This window comes from Meleagris gallopavo, chromosome 1, assembly GCF_905368555.1.
Source record: "Meleagris gallopavo chromosome 1, MGAL_WU_HG_1.1, whole genome shotgun sequence".
NCBI classification, from domain to species: Eukaryota; Metazoa; Chordata; class Aves; order Galliformes; family Phasianidae; genus Meleagris; species Meleagris gallopavo.
This window is the reverse complement of record NC_139404.1, coordinates 105,063,767-105,084,637: the sequence shown is the minus strand read 5'-3', so window position 1 is coordinate 105,084,637 and position 20,871 is coordinate 105,063,767. Positions and strand designations below refer to the sequence as shown.

The following is a 20,871-nucleotide window of genomic DNA, read 5'->3' as shown; positions in this document are numbered from 1 at the left end:
TAGCCTTCAGGAACAGTTTTCCTAAAAAATACTTTTAAATGGATCAAAACAAATAAAAAAAAATCCTATCAAGGATTTTTGCATAGGTGCTCGTAGGAAAAAAAAAAATCTTTAGAATGGTGTGACAAAGTATCTTTCCATATATAGTTTTCCATTTATTCCCTTATTTTGGTATCAAGTAAAGTGGGACTAGGGAAGATGATATTCCTTGAGAGGAAAAGTGTGGACTGGTGTTTACTTCTTAGCTGGAGTGAAACAGTGCCCTAAAAGCTGGAGAGCCTGACACAGTGCATTCCATACTCCTTGTGTTACTTACTGTATGATTATCACAAATCATATAAGAACTAGCCAGCTGCTACCAGACAAATAGTATGTCTGATAAATACAGTATCCCTCTTTCCTTTTGTCTACTTTTGGGTATGTTAATAAATTGCTTTTGGTACACCATGACTTGATGTGCAAGTCAGCAATGGTTGGGAATCTGTAGGTGTTTAAAAGGTTTGAAATCCTTGAAAAAAAAAAAACAACAACACATGAAATCAGTAACAGACACTAATTCAAATTAGTTAGCTCCAAGTACACACAAAGAAGAGCAGTGTCTGAAGCTGAGTCCCTCTCAATATTTCTTGCTTGTCTTGCACAAACTGCAGGGCAAAAATCTCTTCTCTTGCTTGTATTCAGCTGCAGGGATGACAGATTACCAGACATATCCAGATTTCATTACCCTGATATATCATACAAAAATTTCCTGCTTTATTCTTATATATATGGTTCAAGAGGTAAAGCACTTCCCAATAAATTTCTATGTTTTTTTAACTGTAGACAAAAGTTTGGGTACAATCCTCCACATTCAGCCCCTGAAAGTCAGATGCTATTTCTGATACAACAGCGTTTATCACCTCAGAACAACATACCTATTAACAATCGCTTCACAACATTTCCAGCATTGTACAGCCCACCATACTAGCAGTACCAGAATGGTTTACTGCTGAGCTGTAGCAGATCACACTTACTAGCCTGAAAGAATTCAGTTCTGCATAGATTGAGGTGAGGAAAGAGGCAAACTTCTCACATGCCCCCAAGATGTTCTGAAGCTACTCTTGGTCAGGCAGAAATTGCATGAGCACCACAACCTATTAGGTCTCCTGCACTAAGCAGGGGAAGATAGGTAGCATGCACTGAGCCTTGACAGTTAGTTATAAAGGTAACAACCTTACGAACTTCCAAGATGGGATAACTACTGATAACCTATCATCCCCACAATCTGGAGCACAGCAGTACTGCTCGGTTACTTTCTACTCCAGCAGGAAAATCTCATCCAGTGTATCCAGTCTGTCAACTCCACTACTGGAAGAAGCAGAAAAGAGAAGCTTCCAGAACTGTAGGTTCTCCAGGAAAGACAGTATACATCAAAACAACTTATCCATAAGCTAAGAAATTAGTTTCCTAGCACTACACTATCAAACAACTCTCAGATTCCTGTTAGTTAAGTACTGCATATCTTAGGATAGGTGTCCAGGAGTCCTGATATCAACTTATGCAACAAATATGAGTCGTACAGGGAGTGCCACTCTGAGGTGTATGGATTCACAGGTACAGAACTAAACCAGGACACAGAAACATGCTGCAAACTAGAAATATATTAAGCAGCATTTGGAAAGAAGTTAAGGACCAATGAAGTCATCTGAAATCTAAGCATTGCCAGTACACATCATTTGGAAAAGATATCAAATTATTTCCTTTCTCTTTCCCTTTCCCTTCCCCTTTCCCTTCCCCTTCCCTTCGCTTCCCCTTCCCCTACCTCTTCCCCTTCCCCTTCCCTTTCCTCTCCTCCCTTCCTATTCCCCTTTCCCTTCCCTTTCCCCTTCTCCTTCCCTTCCCTTTACTCTCCTCTCCTTTCAACCCCTTTCCTCTCCTCTCCTCCCTTCCCTCCCCTTCCCTCCCTCCTCTCCCTCCTCTCCCTCCCCTCCCCTCCCCTCCCCTCCCTTCTCCTCTCCTCCCCTCCCCTCTCCTCTCCTCTCCTCTCCTCTCCTCTCCTCTCCTTCCTCTCCTCTCCTCTCCTCTCCTCTCCTCTCCTCTCCTCTCCTCTCCTCTCCTCTCCTCCCTTCTCCTTCCTTCCTCTTTCCCTCTCCCTTCCCCTTTCTTTGCTTCTTTGTTTTTCCCTTTTTTTCCTTTTTTCCTTTCCTTTCCCCTTTTTTTTTTTTTCTAACTCATCCCAGTTGAATATAATGGATTTATTATCTTACAAGTGCAAAGCTAGCCTAAAGACTCATGTGAGATGATTCACTGAGACTTACCCTACATTTAATGTGTATGTGCAAGAGAACATTCTTCCCCAACCCAGCCACGCTCAGAAAGACAGTCTAGCTGTTGGCTTCTTTCACAGCAAGGGATCAGTCCATATTGCTTTACATTTTCAGTGCTGGTCATGCAAGTCAGAAGGTAGCTTAAAGACTTTGTAAGTTAAAGCTGAGGTTCTCCAAAGCCTCCACAGATCATGGGGCTTATGGTTTTCATTGAGTCATAGCTTTGAGACTTTAAAGGCCAGAGAGGAGCATTAGATCATAGGTCTAACTTGTACATTGAGGTTAATTACACTTCAGTCACTTACGCCTGTGCTGAGCTCAGTAACTTCCATTTGCCTAAAATGTATCTTTTATAAAATGCGTATGTCCTTGATCTGAAGACATTGAAAGAGGAAGAAACCATTGCTTCCTTCACTATTTTATTCCTCTCCTACTTAAACCCCTAGTTATAAATGTATGCATTATTCTAATTTGAGCTTTTGTGGTTTCTGTTCACAGACATTGATCCTTGATATGCTTTTTTTTTTCTTTTAGAACAGTTATTTAGTTCCCAGTACTTCATTCTCTTGGAAGTATGCATACACAGTAATCAAGTCACCTCCCAGTCTCCTTTTTGATACACCAAACAGATGGTGTTCTTTCATCCCTCATTATAAACCTTTCTAGTCCTTCAATCATTTCTGTGGTTCCCTTCTGTACTTTCTCCAATTTGCCTTTTTTTTTTTTTAAAGTGGACAACAGAATTATACAGAAGAATCCATTGTCCACTTCATAACACCGTACAAAGAATGCAGTCAGTCACCCTTTCACCTTCTCTACTCCTGTTCAGTACTCCCCTGCTTATATGCATATGGATTTTACAGCACCCTTTTTGCCACAGCATCGCTACAGGAGCTCACACTGAGCTTCTTGTCCTCTGCTTCTGAGCTGCTTCCTTACATTTTCTTGGCTCGGAAGCTTTCCTTACCTAACTTGCCTTATGTCCATTGCCACTGGACTTATCTGAATAGAGCTGACACAACAGTCAGTTTACTGATTTCCATTTTCCCAGGTGTTACTGCATTCAGTATTGCTATGAAGTCCAGCTCCTGGAAGAATGTGATTCTTCAAGAACTTTCCCTTTATTTTAAAAAAGTGAAGTAGCTACACTTTTTGCTTGAATACGGTCCTTGCTGGGCACAAAACATTACGAAGTATAAGTTTTATAAAATTGAAAAGATAAAATTTATGAAGCTTTATACTTCCAAAATTAATGTATCTTTTTTTTTTATGACAAGGCTAAGGGAATTGTTTGAAAAGTTTAAAAAGGACAATGAAGAAGACTAAAAGCAAATGAAGAAATAAAGGGAAAACATCAAAATGTATAAAGAGTATAAAATTGGAGGGAAAAAAACTGCTACTCTGGGTTATTTAATATCAGTGTAAGAAATAAAATCACAGACGTGAACAATCTTAACAGATCTTATCCAGATACAACTATAGAAATAGCAACTGAACTAAAAATATGCATACGTATCTGAAAATTAGCAGAATACATTCTGAGCAAGTGAAGTTACATGGAAATCTGTATTATGAATGGCTGTGACTGCAGTGCCACACTGATTTTACTCCTGACTAATATCGTAGATTAGAGAGATCTATCACATAACTAAGTTCATGACTGGATGATTCAGACACTCTTAAAGAGATAAACTGAATGACCAAAAAAAAAAAAAAAAAGAAAAGAAAAAAACAACCTCTTTAAAAAGCCAGTTTCTCTTTTATTAGAAAAAGCCACTTTCACTCAACTTTCCTATGTACTAAGTTATTTATAAAACTCTGTATTTTAGTTAAATTATTCAGAATATCTAGTGAGATACAAACAGAAGATGTTATTTTCCTACCATTACTAAATAGGCTTCAGGAATTTACTGAAGATAGACACAAAACCTGCTGTGATTTCTGTGGGCCAAGGCAATTTTTAAGTTATGCCTAGAAATTAAACTTACACACTGCAGAAAAGGGAACAACAGCAGAAGGAGGATATTTATCAATAATTATTGGCTAACTGTTCATTTTAGAAAGGTTTAGCTATGGATTCTGCACATTTTTGTATGCTAACCCTGTGCCTTGTATGGGGAACAGACACATAGAAGTAAGATTTGCATAAAATAATCCCTATGGAAACCAAAACACAGTTTAACTCCTTTATTTGTCTTCCAGGACTAGAATTCCAAATAAGATGCCAATGTTTTTATGTTTTTGCTACACAAAATTCTATGCAAACAAAACATATGCAAATATATAGCATTTCAAAGTGAATTTTCATTTACCTTAGCACTACTGAGAACTGAGATGTTGATGCTAATAACAGACAGTATTTACGTAGAATGAGGTAGAGCAAGCTACAGAGAATGAGGCACATATCTGGAGCAAATCATCAGCAGAGTTTCAGACTGAAACATTTGTAAATTAACTGAAATTAGCAGCTTCAACTGTGAGTAAAATCTTTTTCAAACAAAACCGCAACAGGACTGAATTACACTTTAGAGTGAGAAGAATTTGTTAAAGATGTAATTTGACGGTAAGTAGCTAAAATAAGAGGGACCTGATTGTTCTAGTGAAGAAATGCTAACAGACAAAACCAAGCATCTCAAGACATCCACCAAATGTGAGCAATAAGCAGGCAATAACTGGTTCTGAATGAACAAAAAGCTTCTGGAACAGTGTGAGTGTGCTGTCTCACTTCTGGTAAGCCAGTCATAATACCAAACAGAGAACAGGAAGAGCTGAAAGCTTGCTTGCAAGTGGCATAGAAATTAACTCAGATCCGTTATGCATGATCTTAAACTTGTAAAACTCTCTTCAAATATACATATATATTTGTTATATATATATATATATAAAAAAAACAAAAGCATGAGGCTATTGCAGTTGGTAAGAAAGTGGGTGTAAAAATAACTTACTACTCATTCTAGATGCCAACACATTTGCATTAAAAGTCATGGATTTGTACTAGAGGCTCTGCTCATTAGTAAAGTGGGAAACAAGGAAAAAAAATGTGCATTTTTTAACATCAAAAGTAATAATAAAGCAATTCCTGAGAGAGGAATGAGAAAACTATGAAATGGTGAAGTAATAAGAAGAATCAGAAGAGTCCAAGTGTTTGTTTTTGAAGACTCTGAGAGGTACTCTACAGAATGTGCTTAGGGAGGAAGAAGAGAGAAGATAGCTATGATGATTCTGTCATTTACAGCACTCTGAGCACTACACATGTGCCCAGGCACATTCAACTTTCCTGCAATGAAATGTGTACAGTTCTGCACTGAGGGAATCAGCAGTCAGAACTGTGGTGAGATCACTAAGCACAGAAACTACATATGCACCAAAACTGAAAAAAACCTTCCTGTTCTTGAACAGAATTGTGGTGCAAGGTCAAAGCTCCTCATGCTTTAGGTGTACAGTATTAAGAAGCTCAGAAAAAAACAAACTAGCAAGATGTGAGTTTCAGTTGATGAAACAATTATGAAATATACATGAAAGCACTTTGCACACGATGGAGCCAAATCATTCTGATATTTTATAGCTCAAAGAATTGTCCCACATCAAAGTTACTGAGGATGAGGGTGTGAAGATGGTCAAATGTTTGTTAATTTTGTACTAGTAACGACAATGAAGTAACAACTTAATACACAAAGGATTATGTTAATATTTATGTGTGGTGTCTGAGCACAGCCAGAGTGAACAGTCTGATCCTGGCGTTCACATATAATAAAAGTTCTGCTGTCTTCCCTGACACTCCATCCAACTTAGTACCATGCTGTATGGATACGTGTGGGTAAATCATCTGCAGCACCCGAGCAGGATGTGTAGACAGGTTTGGTGAATCAGTGACCCAGCACCAAGGCAAGAAAATATTATTTCCCTGGAGAGATCACTTTGTAAATGAGAACTTCTAAATATAAGTAATTTACAAAATCAAATTTGTCTCTTCCTACCGTAGAGAGTATCAACTCTGGGGTTTCATCCAAATTCCAAATTTAAAAGTTGCTTTTTTAACACTAAGAATGTCCACCTATTTCCAAGTTGTCTAGCATATTCTTTTTTTTTTTTCTCTGAGACCACATAGCTGCAGCTTTGCACAGCAAAACAATTGCAACTTTCCTGCAACCTCAGCACTGGTGACAAAACAAAAGAGATGAAATTGCCACTGGACAAAAACTAAATAGCTGTTTAAAACTGCATGGACTCCACAGCATGGAAAGCATTACTTAATGCAGAATACCTTACTCTCTTCACTGCCACAAACCAAAATCCTGGGTCACAATTTCAAGTTAATACTCATCCTCCATTTGCATACGTAGCCTCACATTGGATAAATATGAACTTGTCACAACTCAGCCTAGAATTGTTACTTTCCTTTTTTAATTTTCCAATGGTAGTTTGACCACAGATCACACAAGTACCTTGTAAGAGGTGAGGATGAAGAGGCTGGTGAGCAGTAAGAACAGCTGTCATCTCATCGTGGTCGGAAGGATGTATATACTCATAAATGCTATTACCAGTTAGCTCCACCTGTGAAGAGACACGTAACACATGAAGCAGTGCTACCGCCCATCTTTTCTTTCCTATCCCCAAAACATTCTTCAGCGAGCTGTGTATAATGCATCTAGGTAACTGCACACCATTTTTTTTAGGCATAAATTAAATGTATCAAAACCACATTCTGAATTTTAAATTGAATTAATTCCTTCTTTAGCAGTGACTAATGGTATAGGGGGTTTTATGGGAATTTCTGGTGATGATCTGAACACGTAAGAGCTGCTCATGATAAATGAAGTGATAAACTAGAGCAGCTGTAGAAATGCTAGTTGGCTACAAAATGGAATAAAATCTCTAAACTGTATTAATGTTATTAATGTCTCTCAGAAAGACAGATATCCAAAAAACAAAACAAAAAAATTTCACAGGTTCCCAGAAGCTATCACCTGCATTCGGATGGCAATGGAGCCTTCAGAGCCAAACTGTTAGACTTACATATTTCTTTGTGTTATTTTTTCCAGCTATCACCCACCACGTTCCACTCACAGTAGTACACAGAGCTCAGAACAGTAACCAGTGAATTCAAAAGACAGACTGGACTTCCATAGATTTTCACGGGCACTGGCTTGAGCCTTTGCTGCCTTAAGTAAACACGCACAGAAAATAGACTAGGAGTTCTGTCTTAAATATTTGTATTCCCTCTTCTCGCTCGTACTTTGCTTGAACAGGAATGTATTTCTGTCTTTCACACTGTTGTACCCATAATAACTGTTGCACAAAAAAAAATGAGCGGCATGCGCCGTGCGTCCTTTTTGCTAACTCTGTTTGCCACGTATAAAACACACCAACAAAAGTCTCCAGATAGATGCAGTAATTGATTTAAGGAGTGAACCAATACTTTGAGCCTGTGTTTTAAATTAGTGTCAGGCTGCCCAATTGTTCACTGTGGCCTGATGTGCCTTGGGCCCCCAAGATCAGAGACAGCTGAGAGGTGAAGTAATTTAGCCTTTTCTTCTGAGCCAATCCTACTGATTTGCTAAGATGTGTGAGTTGCTTTTTTCTTTGAAATAAATGAAGTTGTCTACCCCACAAAGCAATCTTTTTCCGAAAATGTTTCTCATAGTTCCATTTTCTGCATTATTCATGGAATGTCTCTTCCCAAGACTATGCAAACTAACCTTTTTTTCTAGCCATCTATTCCCCACTTCTCTCCAACAACCCCTCCCTGCAAAAGCAAAAAACACCAACACTGACCTTATATTTTAACCAGAATAATATTTCACTGATAAAGAGAAAAAAAAGAGAAAAGAAAAGAAAAAAAGAAAGAAAAGAAAAGAAAAGAAAAGAAAAGAAAAGAAAAGAAAAGAAAAGAAAAGAAAAGAAAAGAAAAGAAAAGAAAAGAAAAGAAAGAAAGAAAGAAAAGAAAAGAAAAGAAAAAGAAAAGAAAAGAAAAGAAAAGAAAAGAAAAGAAAAGAAAAGAAAAAAAGAAAAGAAAAGAAAAGAAAAGAAAAGAAAAGAAAGAAAAGAAAAGAAAAGAAAGAAAGAGTAGAAAAAGAAACAGGAAAATAAAAAGAAAGAAGGGACAGGATGAAGAGAGGAATGGATAAAGAAAGAAGGGGAAGAAAGAGGTCTTCGTACCTTTTGATATGAAGACTTTCTTACAAATACAACACCAAACAACCTGACTGACAAAATCAACTGCTGTAATCCAGAAGACCTTATGCCATCTCTGCTATTACTGTAAGTGTAATCATATCCACACTAGCATGTATCTACTCTCTTAGAGGCATAACACATGGATATCTCTTGATTTTCTGAAAGTAACTACCTACTCCAAAAAGAGCACTCTCAGAAGCACACATTCGTTCATAGGATCCACAGACTGGGCCTAAAGTCACATTTTTCTCAACAGTGTATTTTGCATCGCAGGGCTTATGCTTAAAATTCAAAAACTAAAGCACTTTGTTAAACTAATGACTAGTTTTTCTCATTATGTACACAGGAATATTTTCTGCTCTGATACATGTATTTGCAAGCCCAGCAAAATCAGCAGGGGGTGAACATAGAATGCTGAAACCAAAATTCATTGTAAAAATACTAGTGGAAACATAAAGCCGTCAGCAAAGAGACGGGGTCTAAGTAAGAGTCAAATAACCAAAATATGTATACATAATCTTGAAACTGACCACAGTCTCCTGCTACACATAGTATGTGCATACTATTTTAAAGCCTACAATGAAACACTGAAAACTGGGGAAAAAAAGTATATGGTTCAATTCATAAACCTTCTAAAATCCCATGCCTCGGGCTTATTGAACCAACTTCCTTGATGCAGCTTTTTAATATCTGTAAATACCTGCTTACTACCAAATATTGCTGTTTCCTACTAAGAGCTTTTTTATGTGTAACTCAGCTGCACATTTTTTTCCTGCCAAGAAACGATACATAATAAACACAGAGGACTAAGTAGATGGATTCTAGAGCAAATAATTACATATTTTGCCTTTCATATACTGATCTGATGAAAGTAAAATAAACTCCTAGAGAAGTTCAGATATTTGTGGTTAAATATTTCAAGATTTTCAAAAATCAAAGATAAGCTCAGCTCCCTCGTGGGTCCTGAAAATGGAAAATGGCTGGAATAAGGTCCAGACTTTCAAAATGATTTCCTAAGAGGATTTTATTCTCCATTCTGTGTCCTTGGACTGCAAAGGGAAGATGTATTTGGGGAATCAGAATCTATTTGTTATCCACGTAAAAAAAAAAAAAGAGGCAAGAAATTGGCTCTATCTCAGCTAGAACAAGTCAGTTCAACGATGGTCTGAGGCCAATTGAAATTAGATGAAATTAGAGATCCTAACTATTCGTATTTACAGTATTTACTGTTAGAGTTGAGTGGAAAAGCTGATCAAAATCCAAACCCACAAATTTAACCAACAGGTCTACAAATGAAAATGCAGTCTTTTCAGAAGCACTGTTTCTGATTCCCTGACACTGCAAGCAGAATGAGTGAATCTTCATCTTGTTTTTACATTTTTGAACTCTCTTAATTATGTTGGCCAGTGAAGGGTTACTCAGAAGCTCCAAGTTCCTTCTGCTTAAGTTAAACTCAAGATCTACTAGAAGATAAAGGCTGCTGTAGTAGGTATCCAAGAATATCCTACATAATGTTTTTAAATTGACTTTTTGCTTAGTTTAAATATATATTTTAAAACAAATTGCACTTTAACTGGAAATTGATGTGTGGACTAGTTAATTGTCAAATTATTTAATAAAAAGGTCTTTCTATGCACACTCTAGGAGATTTTCTACAATCATCATCACTCTAATCTCAGCTTGTATTGGCTGGAGCTCTATAAGAGCACTTGTTGAAAATATAGAGTGGGATTATGACTTGGTGAGGGAAACCTGCAGAATTTGCTTCTACAGACCAATCTCATTCTTGTTGATGTTGGTGGCAAAATTCCCAATGATTTCCAGTGAAGTAGGAACAAGAACTCATTTAGAGCCCAGGGAAGAGTACAGAAATATCCCAGTATTAGTGCATTAATATCCTAGTATTTAGGAACAGCCTAGAATTAGTCCTAGTATTGCTTATAATTGTCTCTTGAAAAAGAGAGCATTGAGCAATATATTAGATTAGAGGATAAAACAATATCAGAAAAATGAGCAAAAATCACTGTCTATGTAATTGTCCTTTGGATTTATAAATGAAAAGCTGTGTGCTGTTAAACTATTGGAGTATACAGTGGTTTGATTCCAAAGCATGTCCTTAGGTATCATAACTCTCTGTCCTCTCTGATCTATAGTTTTCTGGGGAATTCAAGGATAAAGCCCATTAATTTACTGGGCTAAAGTGAAATACTTGAGATTTTGAGTATTAAATTGAATTCAAAAAACAATATGACTGAATCATCTAGCTTTCCTCGGCAGCTCTTGCAAGAAGGGCTTATAGAAAGATGTGTGAAACACAGGGGGAACACGGTATGTGCAGAGGACCATAAGATCATAAGGGCTGGAGATAATTAAAGCCTTCATGATGCTTTCAGTCCCTTCTCCTTGAGTGTGGCAAAGTTGATCCACCAATCTATTCAACATGCAGGTCTTTAATTTCACCAGATGACTGGATAATACTGAGACCTCCTAGATTTGATGAACTTAAATTCCACTAAACAAACAAACAAACAAACAAAATCTGGACAAAACCTAAATCAGTTAGCACTTATCAAACGGACTATACTCCAGCAAGGACACATGGTAAAATTCAGTCCTTTGGAACAATTGTACTGACTCGATTCTATTTAAGTAATCAGCAACGTTGTGAACCTTTTCAACATGCTAGCTTCTAATAAGGCTGCTGATTCAGAGAAGAAAATGTGGCCATTTGGAAGAAAGTCTATTCTAAAACGAAGTACTATTTGATGTAATTTGAATGTGTATTAAATGATATGAAATGACAGATACTATGTTGTAACAGGCTCAATTGAATAAAGTGCTTGAAATAGGAATGTTCCCTGGATGCATTTTTAAAGTTGGCAGAAAAAAATGTATCCATGCAAAACACTGATCTTCAAAATTACTTTTTGTAAAGGAGATTAGAAAAACAGTGATCACAGTTGCCTTTGTATTTAGAAATGGGTTTTATGAGACAAAATATTTGCTTTTTTTATCCATCTTTTGAGTTCTGTTGTTTTTTTTTTTTCCTCATAGCTACTAATTCTAATTCCACTATTGTAAACACACATCCAAAGAACTTTACCGTTTTTCAAACAAAAATATTTATTATTACCAAGATAAAGTACTCATACTCATCCCCTTCTCTGTTCCCCAAATATCTTGCCTGTAACAGAACATCTTTCTCCCTCTCATTTTCGTCTCCTTCTTCTTTTCTCTACTATTAATTTTTCACTTAATTTTATTTTAAACTAAGAAGTGTTCCAGCTGCAATTGGTTCTGAAGAAACAGTTCTGTTTCTTGGAAGTCTCATCCAGGGCCCAGTGAAATTAATTAGGCATTTTTCTATTGGACTTCAGCAAGCTTTAGGTCAGGTGCTACCAATGAAACTGTGTAACACATTTATACACAAATGTATGGAAACTTGTGCTCCTCAATAAATTCAGGCTGTTTGCCCTTGCGTCTATCCCAAGAAGGCAAAAAATTAGAAATATCCTTCTAAGAAAAAAAAAAAAATCAACAATAAAAAACCCTTATACTTCTTGTGCAGAACAGTAGTAAACTGAGTTTTATGAGTTCTATCACAACCATATAAAACGCTTTACTGAAAAGACCACTGAGCTGGAAAAACTCAAGAAAAACTACCTTGAATTCCATGTGAACACTCATAAATCTGCCCCCTTTTCTTTTTTTTTTTTCCTAAAGAACATTTACCATAAAACTCATGTTCCACATCAGATTTCCTCTCTATTTCATAGCAAGTCTCAATATCTCACACAATCTAAAACATAGCCTTAAATTCTAAACTTCATTTCAGACATATAGCGTTACCACACAGGCAAGAGGCTTGGGTTTCAAGCTCTGCATATATCTGCAATTTGCAATATCGTATTATTTATTACCCTTCTTAAAGGTAATGAGGAGTAAAATACAATGAACAAGAAAAGATATAAAGACAGTCATGATGTGGTTGTAAGTATAGGAAAATTGAATATTTAAGTAGGGCCATTTATCAGAAAACAAAGTTGAAGCTTCAAATACCCCTAAAAAATGATGACTTTCTATATATGTTGCCAGATACTTGTGTTAGGTTCCAAATGCAGCATCACATTTAACAGATGGTCAAAATAAATCAGTCCTACCTGAGATAAGCCAAGATGTACAGACGCTGTTTCTGAGATGTACATTATTTTCCCATCTGATGCTACCACAAAAACAAAGCCATCCAAAGTCTGTAGAAGAGAAATGCGTAGGTTAAAAAGAAAGCATTCTGTTTAAACCATTTACGGCAAAGAAGTATTTGAAGTCTTTTGGATTAAGGTTGTTATCCAAATTAAAGAGCCGAAAACATCACAGTTCAGAAATAGAAACCTTTATCTGAAGCTGTTCCTACAAACTCTATGACATGTGCACACATTGTGAAATCCAATTCATTCCCCCTACAGATGCGAGCTTTACTGCTCACTTTAAGTTAACATTCTCCTGTTGATTCTGGTTATTTTAGTACTTAGCACAAATCCTGAGCTATGTGGTGCTTAGGGGAAAATCTAGTACTACGCAAGCCATTTTTTATGCTATAATTGGCAGATGCAGCTTACCACTATTTGCAATATATTTAATGATGTCATAAGCAAAGCTTTAGATTTCTTTGACTATATTTGTATTAATGTATTTCTGAACATGAGACTGTTTGCTAAATAACTAGGTTAACTTAGGAAAAAAAAAAAAAAGTAATCAAAACAGCATTCAAATAATTCACACCTGAAGAAAGATACTTATGCTCATTAATTTATATGCCCAGAGTTTGGGAACCTCAGCTAATGCTAATATGTTATATGTTATACAGACTCTTATCGATGAGAATATTAACTGGATGGTAAATATTACTTATGTGAGGGTAAACTGAAGTTTAACAGTGCTGTGTATCATTCATGCAAGAAAAAATAACTGGCCAGGATTTGGACATGTGACCTATTGATGCAGAGTGCCTTGATTCTTCTCCTTGATTCTTCTGAGCCCAAAGTTAGACATTCTTTCTAGTGTATCTGATTCTCCCAACCAAAAACTATCTACTATCTCCTATCAATTTTGGAAGCCTTGATCAATATGCACATGTGAACATTATTGGAAAAGATAAAGTTCTTTTTGCAGCACGCAGATAAAGCAGACACCAATTTTAATTCATATTTTAAGTTACTGAACCGGGAGGGAAGCAATAAAATCCTGAACTTCATGCTTCTACACTGCTGCCTCTATAAAAATATATAAATACATATTCCAAATTATTCTCTGGCTTACTGACTCCATAGTATGTAATTGAAACCAGATTACTCTTTGCTTTTGCATTTTTTCCTTTTTTAGACCGCAAATTTCATAACAGTATTACAGTGGAAGATAAATTATTGCATCTTTGACCATCACTTTTCAGCTAAGCACTGTCATCCTGCAATTGATCCACCCGACTGGACCTGTGGCTATCTCCCCTCACTTCACCACACACTGCAGCAGGTCCACCTTCCCCTACAGAAAAGCAGAACCAAGCTGAAACATCCCTTGTTAAGCTTCAGTCTAAGGACCTTTCAAAAAGTATACAGCAAATTTGCTGCTGCTGTTAAAGCAGTCGTAATTCACGAATGAGTGAGCGGCAAAATGAGTATTACAGGCGATTAACAAATATTATTTAACGCCAGGCTGGCGGAGGAGCAAGTACACCAGCCGCGATTTTCATCCTCGAAGACTTTTGCCCTCGATCCTTATCCTTGATAAGGGTTTTAAAGGCAGACCGACGGTTGTGAACCTGCTGCCTGTATTCAGAAATACGTGGGAGCTGCACTTCCAGACGGCCTCGCACAGCACAGCCGCCCCCTGAGCCTGAGGGGCCGAGGCTGAGCCGGCCGCCCCTCGGAGAGGGGTTCGAGCCCCTCACAGAGCGCCTGTTGACTTTTTATATCCCCCCCGAGCGCACGGTGAAAACAACGCCGGCTCTATGACCAGAAATTAACCTCCAGCCGTAAAACCGGCCGTTAAACGATTACGGTTTACTACGTCTTTAAAAGCAGGGGGAGGGAAAAATAAATAAATAAATAAATAAAATATCCTGGCAGTATTAAAGTTCACATATTAAAAAAAAAAAAAAAAAAAAAAAAGAGCCAAAGGTAATAATTATTATTTTTTTTCCTCCGGCTGGCACACACTGCGACTTCCTAAGTTCTCCCACATAGTGAGGATTGAGAAGAACTGCAGCGCGAATCGGCGGGACTTGAGCGTTGTGCTTCCAGGTGCTACCGCCGGCAGATCGAACCCAGATGTGCCTCCCGCCCCCGAGGAATGAATCCGCTACCTGAAGCAAGTGGGATCCGAGCTCCTTGGCCACGTTATCCAAGGGCCCTATCCTGCTCGGCTGTCCCCAGGCGTCTCCCAGACCTGCGAAGGTGAACGAGGAGATGGTCAGAGCGGGGCGACGAGTCCGGCCGCCCTCCCCGCTGCCGGCCGCGAGCTCCCCGCAGCCCGCCCGCTTTCCCCTAGCAGGGAAGGAAATGGCTCTTTGTGTGTGGAAATGCCGCCAAAGGGACTCCCGCTGCCCCCCGCCCGCCACATCGCGGCCCTCTTGGCTGGGACACGGCGGCCACACAGCGAGAGAACCTCAGGGAGAGAGCCTGAGGAAAGCCGCAGTCCCGCCGGTCTCCTCCCGTCCCCTCACGGAGCGCGGATCGGTGCAGAGCTGCAGACCCACAGCGGAGCGGTGCTCTGGGCGTCTCGGCCTGTTTGTTTATTTGTTTGTTTTCATTTCGTACACGAGAACCAGTGGAAGGGCTGCAGGCTGCTGCAGGCAGCAGTGCTCAGACGGAGGTGAAGGCGCATCCATGTCATGCCTCGTTTTTGGAGTCTTAAGTCTTAAGCCCTCAGAGCCGTTCTACACGGGCGAAATGAGTGCGGTGGAGGTTCAGCCCAGCCAACCTTCACCCGCTCTAACGGGGCTCTGTACAGCCTCAAAACCGGGCTAAGCGTTTTTCTCCCGCTGCCTCACACCGACCAGGTGCTTTGAAAGAAAACTCGCCCTCCGTCAGGGAAGGGAGAGGACGCTGCACTCGGGTGGAAGGAGCTGCCCTGCGCTCCAATCTGGAACGCGTTTGTGAAGCCCTCCCGGAGCCGCATCCCCCTCGGCACCGGTGTGGAAGCGATGGCATCTCATCTCCTTTCTCCCTCCCTCAGAGACGAAGGTATCTCCCATGCGGGAGGAGACGGGGAGGACGCAGAGCTTCGCCATCCGCGGGGCAAGAACCGAGGAGCCCGCGGCAGGGAAGGAAAAGGGACCCTGGAGTGTTCGGAAGCCCGCTGCCCTCTGCCCACCGCCGGCTGGCTCATGGCAGTGCCCGAGGCCAAGTTCAGCCCCGGGGGAACAGCTCTTCTCCTGCCCGCTGCCCCAGGGGCATTCCAGCGGCGATGCTGCTCTGGCTGTAGGGAATCGACACCTTCCTTTCCCTTTCCTTCACTAAAAGCAATGTTTGACCACGCGTGGGAAATACACTTCGAAGAGGCAAACGAAAAGTCGCGCTTTTCTACCGCCTTTACCCAATTTGCAGTTCGAAGTACATTCCCAAACGTCCAAGCAATCGACACCACGTTTCTTTCTTTTCTTTTTTTTTTCTTTTTTTTTTTTCTTTTTTCCTTGTCCCTATTTTTCTTCCTACGGAAATGAACCCTCCTCTTTCAAAGGACCGCGGGTTCACCTCGCAGTCTTCCGCACCAGACGGCAGTGCGAGGACGACGCGCTAAGTGCCGGCGCTGCGCGGAATGCCCTCATTTCGATGTCCATCAGTGAGGGTCGGGAGGTGTTGCTGCGACCCTCAGAGCCGTGCGGGTTGGGCTGCACCGCACAGCCAAACCCCACCGTGTTCTGAGGTTATTTTTCTGAACCTAAAGGGCTAAAACCTCCGCTTCCGCAGATCTTTTTTTTTTTCTTTTTTTCTTTTTTTTTTTCCCTTTGAGATTTTAAATTGGGGTTACAATCGCGAGCTCGCATCAAACGTAAACGCGTTTGGGGGGATCAGGTTGACATTCGTCTAAGCTTATTTTAAAGCCAATGATTTTGTCATCTAATCCAGCAGCAGATCGGTTTGGAGGTGGAAACGAAACGAATAAATCCGACGTTCGGCTGAAGGAGTGTCGCGCATTAACTCCTCTTCCTACAGGTTTGCCGCTGTGCAGCCTCCGTCCCGTACACATATGGATGCAATACATATGGACGCAATACTCCGCGGCGCTCCCGCTGCCCCGCCAGCAAATAACGCACATTTTCACTCACTGCGCTGGATCGGGGCCAAAGGCGCTGCCGATACAAAGCGAGCGTTCTGCAAAGCTCCTTTACGCGACGGGAGCTCGCTGGGACGGCTGCGGCAGGGAAAGTTCTCTTGTGTCCGCGAAGAAAACGCTTAAAACGCCCCATTTGGGCACGCATTAGCTGAGACAGCCGTGCCCGTCTCGGTCGCGGATCCCGTCCCACGGGGAGAAGGGCCGCACTGCGGGGCGGGACGGTCACAGAGGGATGCGGTGCGCGGGGCCGCGGGGCCGGCTCCCACAGCCACAACCCGGCGCGGGAAGGTCTGGCATGGGAACCCCAACACAGGAGCAGCTCCCAGTGCAGGAATACGCAGGGCTTCTCGTCCCTGTCCTCCGTCAGCTCTGGGCTGAGTTCCCCCGTCGCTCACATCGCCTTTTGACACCTCTCGCCGTCTACTTAGGGCGCTCACTCGGTGCCATTTCCCAGTTTCTGGGTAGGAGGGAGAATTAAACCGTAATAAGATCTGGAAACCTTTGGGATCAATCCCCACCTTTGCTCTTCAAACGTATATAAATTCGTACACACAGAAGTGAAAGCCCGGTAGCTTTTCTGTTTGGGATTCTGCTACAAGAATTACTTAGCGATGTATTACGCGAGTATCGGATTGCCCTCTAACTCAGAACATTTCCTTTGTGTCTACCGTACTGTTTCCCGGCTCCCCGGAGCGCGTGGTGCCCTCCTGTTATTCAATAGCCATCCTTCAACCTGGAGCGGCCACAACCGCCCGGATTTGCAGCTCTGCCTCCCTTTGGAGGACTTCTCTCCTGCACCGCGTACTTCAGCCGGCGGGGTGAGCGAAAGGGAACGAGCGGTGAGCGGAGAGCTGCCAGCTCGCCCCTCACCTCGAGGGTCTGCTCCGTCTTAGGCGGGGACATAGCTGACCCTTGCCCTAAAACACGTCCGCAGAGACGTGTTCCAAACCCGACGGCTGCCCCTCGTGAGGAAGACGTGTACCGAGAGCCGGAGCGGGCGAGGAGCCCCGGCAGGGTTGTGTGGTGCTCGGGGCGAGCGGCTCTCGAGAAGGGGAGTGCAGGCAGGAGGAGCGGGGCTGCCTGGCTTCTGTCGAGAGAGTTTCAGCCTCCTATCTGCGGGTTTCAGCGCAACCGGCGGAGACTTGAAAACGTTTAAAAGTTTTTAAAAAAGAGGAAAAAAGTAGTAGGACGGTTCAAAGAGAAAACCCAATAAATGCCCTCGGGCACACTCGGTCAACTCCATCTCCAACTGTATCCCAGCAGCAGCGGATGCCCCAGGATCACCTCCCTGCGCCGGAGCGGCCGCGGAACTGCGGGAAGCCCTGAGAGCACCAGGTGCGAAGGAGAGCCGCCGCGCCGCCGGGAGCTGCACCTCTATAGGCGCACATTCTCGGTCTTGGGATTAATTAATTCGATTAATTAATCCTCTGACAAGTCTCTCCCGAGCGCACGCGAAGATTCGGCGTAATAGCGGCGACGAGCCTTAAAATATACGTTCACGGATTCATACTCCAGCTACGTATATAGACCGAAAGCTCAGTTTTCTCCTTATAATTTCTACTGCTTTAGAACGAGGAACAGGTCTCGGCTCCACTATGGAGTCATTTCCTTGCGATTATATTGTACAGAGCATAGCGTATTGAGGATCAGTTCTTAAGCAGAGCATTTCCATCCGGTTGCGATATCCGTCATTGAGTTTTACCGTCAGTTTTGGAAACTGCCTCGGGGCCGGGGGAGGTAGGGGGTCACAACTGAAGACAGAGCCGGGGAGGGGAGAGAACGGCACTGCCTGTAAGCGCAATGGATCCTCGTGTCCCTTTCTTTCATTTGTTCATTTTTACGAACATATATGCAGACAGCCAAGACAGAAGTCCCGCAGTATATTTTTCTCCTATAATCAGAAATGCCTTGGCAAAAAATCAGAGCGCAGCAGAAGTCAGAGCGCGGGGGAGGCCGTAGGTTGCTGTCTCCGGGACTATAATTCAGGAACGTAGGAACGTGAAGGTCGGAGTAAAACCTCACAGCAAATTATGTGATGTGGGCTCACGAAGCTCCGAGCTTTCTAGAGCTCTCATTGTCGAGGTGAAAGGAGCCGTGAGGTCAAACTCCTTTCGCTCTCACTTTCCTGAGCCCGAGCGGGCGACTCCGCGGGGATCTCGGTGAAAATCGCGCATCTTCGGGAAAACCCCGGCCGGGGGCAGCAAGAGGACCTGGCTGGCCCCATTACAGACCTGTAGAAACAATGAGGCCGTCTTGGCCAGGACACCTCGGTGAGGGTCCCAAATTTTGCTTAAACTGCACGTCAGGGCGCCTAGAAAATAAATGGAAGGGGGCAGGTAAAGCCATCTGTGGAGGTTTTTAAAAACACAGCTCCCCCCCCCCTCCGCCCTTTTTCATCCAGTCTAGACAGAACTGGAAGCCAGCTTTATAGCTGGACAACACCTCGGATACCTCTGTGCCCCGGGCCTAGCACGCGTGCTGGGGGGGGTCTCGGACCCCCTCCCCTCCTCCCCCCCGCCAACCTCCCCCCCCACACGAGGCAGTCTGGAAGAAACAAAACCCTCTCAGATCTTCGGGGGCGATGCCGTAGGGCTGCTGCAGAATGCCGCCGGCGGCCTTGGTGGGGGGGGGCGGGGGGGGGAGCTACAGCAGTGCCCCTTCGGGGGCGACCCCTGGGGGAGCAAAGGCCAAGGAGGGGAGCCGCTTTATTGCAAGCCCCATTCCCCCGGATATACGCCTACCCCGCCCTCCCTGCGTGCTCGAAGGGGCTCTTTCCTCGCGTTTTGCTCAGCTGGAATTTAAGGTGCGCTGCTGGGCAGCCCCTTCTGGTAAAACGCACTGGAAACCGTTCTGGAGAAGGGAAGGAAGCCTCGGGAAGGGCAACTGGGACAGAGCCGCTCCGTGTCCCGTCCGGCGGCCACAGCCCTCCCCGAGAGCCGCACCGCAGCTGCACCCCTTCCCCTCCCCCCTCCCCCTCCCCGGCCCTCACTCTGCCCCGCGGTCCCCGGGCTCTCAGCGCTCAGCACCCGGCTGGGAGCCTGGCCGAGCTGCTTCCCCCCGGTCCTGTCATCCCCGGATTCAAGCCTTTGGTTTTAAAAGTATTTCCACCCGTACTTAAGACGATGAAAGATCAGGAATTCACCCTATGCATTTAAACGTTGCTCTTAATAAGCAGAGTGTGCAGAAGCGCACGCCCGGCCTGTTTAAGGCAGACAGACACACCAAGCACGGTCGAGCTGCGGGTATAAACCTGCTCCCGGCTTCCGCCCATTGCTCTCAAGGAGCAGCAGCTCCTACGCTGCTCCCTGCCCGCCTAACCCGGAGCGTTCCGGACACGCTCCCGGCTCCGAAATGACGGCGATGCTCTCTTAGGAGGAAAAGTCCCCGCATGGGACAAAGGCTCCAAACTGCAGCGCTGCCAGTACGTGCTCTCGAAATTACTGAATTCGATGGGCAGAATGGTAAGCGCCTGACGGGTTTTTAGTATATATATATTTTTTTCCGATTTCCCTCTTATCCATGTCTCTTTTTTTCCTTTTTTTTTTTTTTTTTAAATATATAAATCTGAACCGTTTTCATAAAGCTCCATAGAAAACGGGACGGAAAGCAGGCGACCCTCCGCTCCGGAATCTGCCAATTCCACAACCAAAGGACAAAGCGAGCAAGCAGACCTTTACCCAGCCGCCCCCCGACATCACTGAGCGCTTCATCTCGAGGTCCCCTCAGCTCTGCCCCGCACAGCGTACTGCCAAAAGCAGCCCCGGACGCGAGGTGGCCAGCAAAGCCCCGGGGCTCCAACACTACTCCGGTCGCAGGCAGCGGGGGAATGGCTTGCCCCTGCGTGCTGTCCCCGGCCCCGGGAGGAGGCGGCGGCTCCCGTTGCCTTATTCCCACTCAGCCTCCAACCCGAACGGAACAATCACCATATAGCGTTTGGCTGTGCGTTTGGTTTTTTGGTTGCGTGGTTGCGTGTGTAAATATATATATATATATATATATATATATATGTGTGTGTGTGTGTGTATATATATATTTTTTTGCCCAGGTCCCTGCTGGC

At 42.9% G+C, this 20,871-nt stretch overlaps 1 protein-coding gene across 5 annotated transcripts in view; it reads right to left on the bottom strand.

Annotated features, from left to right (window-relative positions):
- SIM2 (SIM bHLH transcription factor 2) overlaps positions 1-20,871 on the bottom strand; it is a 56,051-nt gene that overhangs the window by 33,048 nt on the left and 2,132 nt on the right. For 2 of the 5 annotated variants that reach the window (XM_085242850.1, XM_085242840.1), the window contains exons 3-5: positions 14,842-14,924; positions 12,644-12,733; positions 6,752-6,860 (exon numbers count right to left, since the gene is read on the bottom strand). In XM_085242850.1, the coding sequence (XP_085098976.1) occupies positions 6,752-6,860; positions 12,644-12,733; positions 14,842-14,924 (282 nt within the window). Of the gene's footprint in view, positions 1-6,751; positions 6,861-12,643; positions 12,734-14,841; positions 14,925-15,143; positions 15,260-15,295; positions 19,126-20,871 lie in introns of those variants that run through there. The other 3 variants (XM_085242861.1, XM_085242853.1, XM_031556848.2) reach the window with 3 other exon arrangements.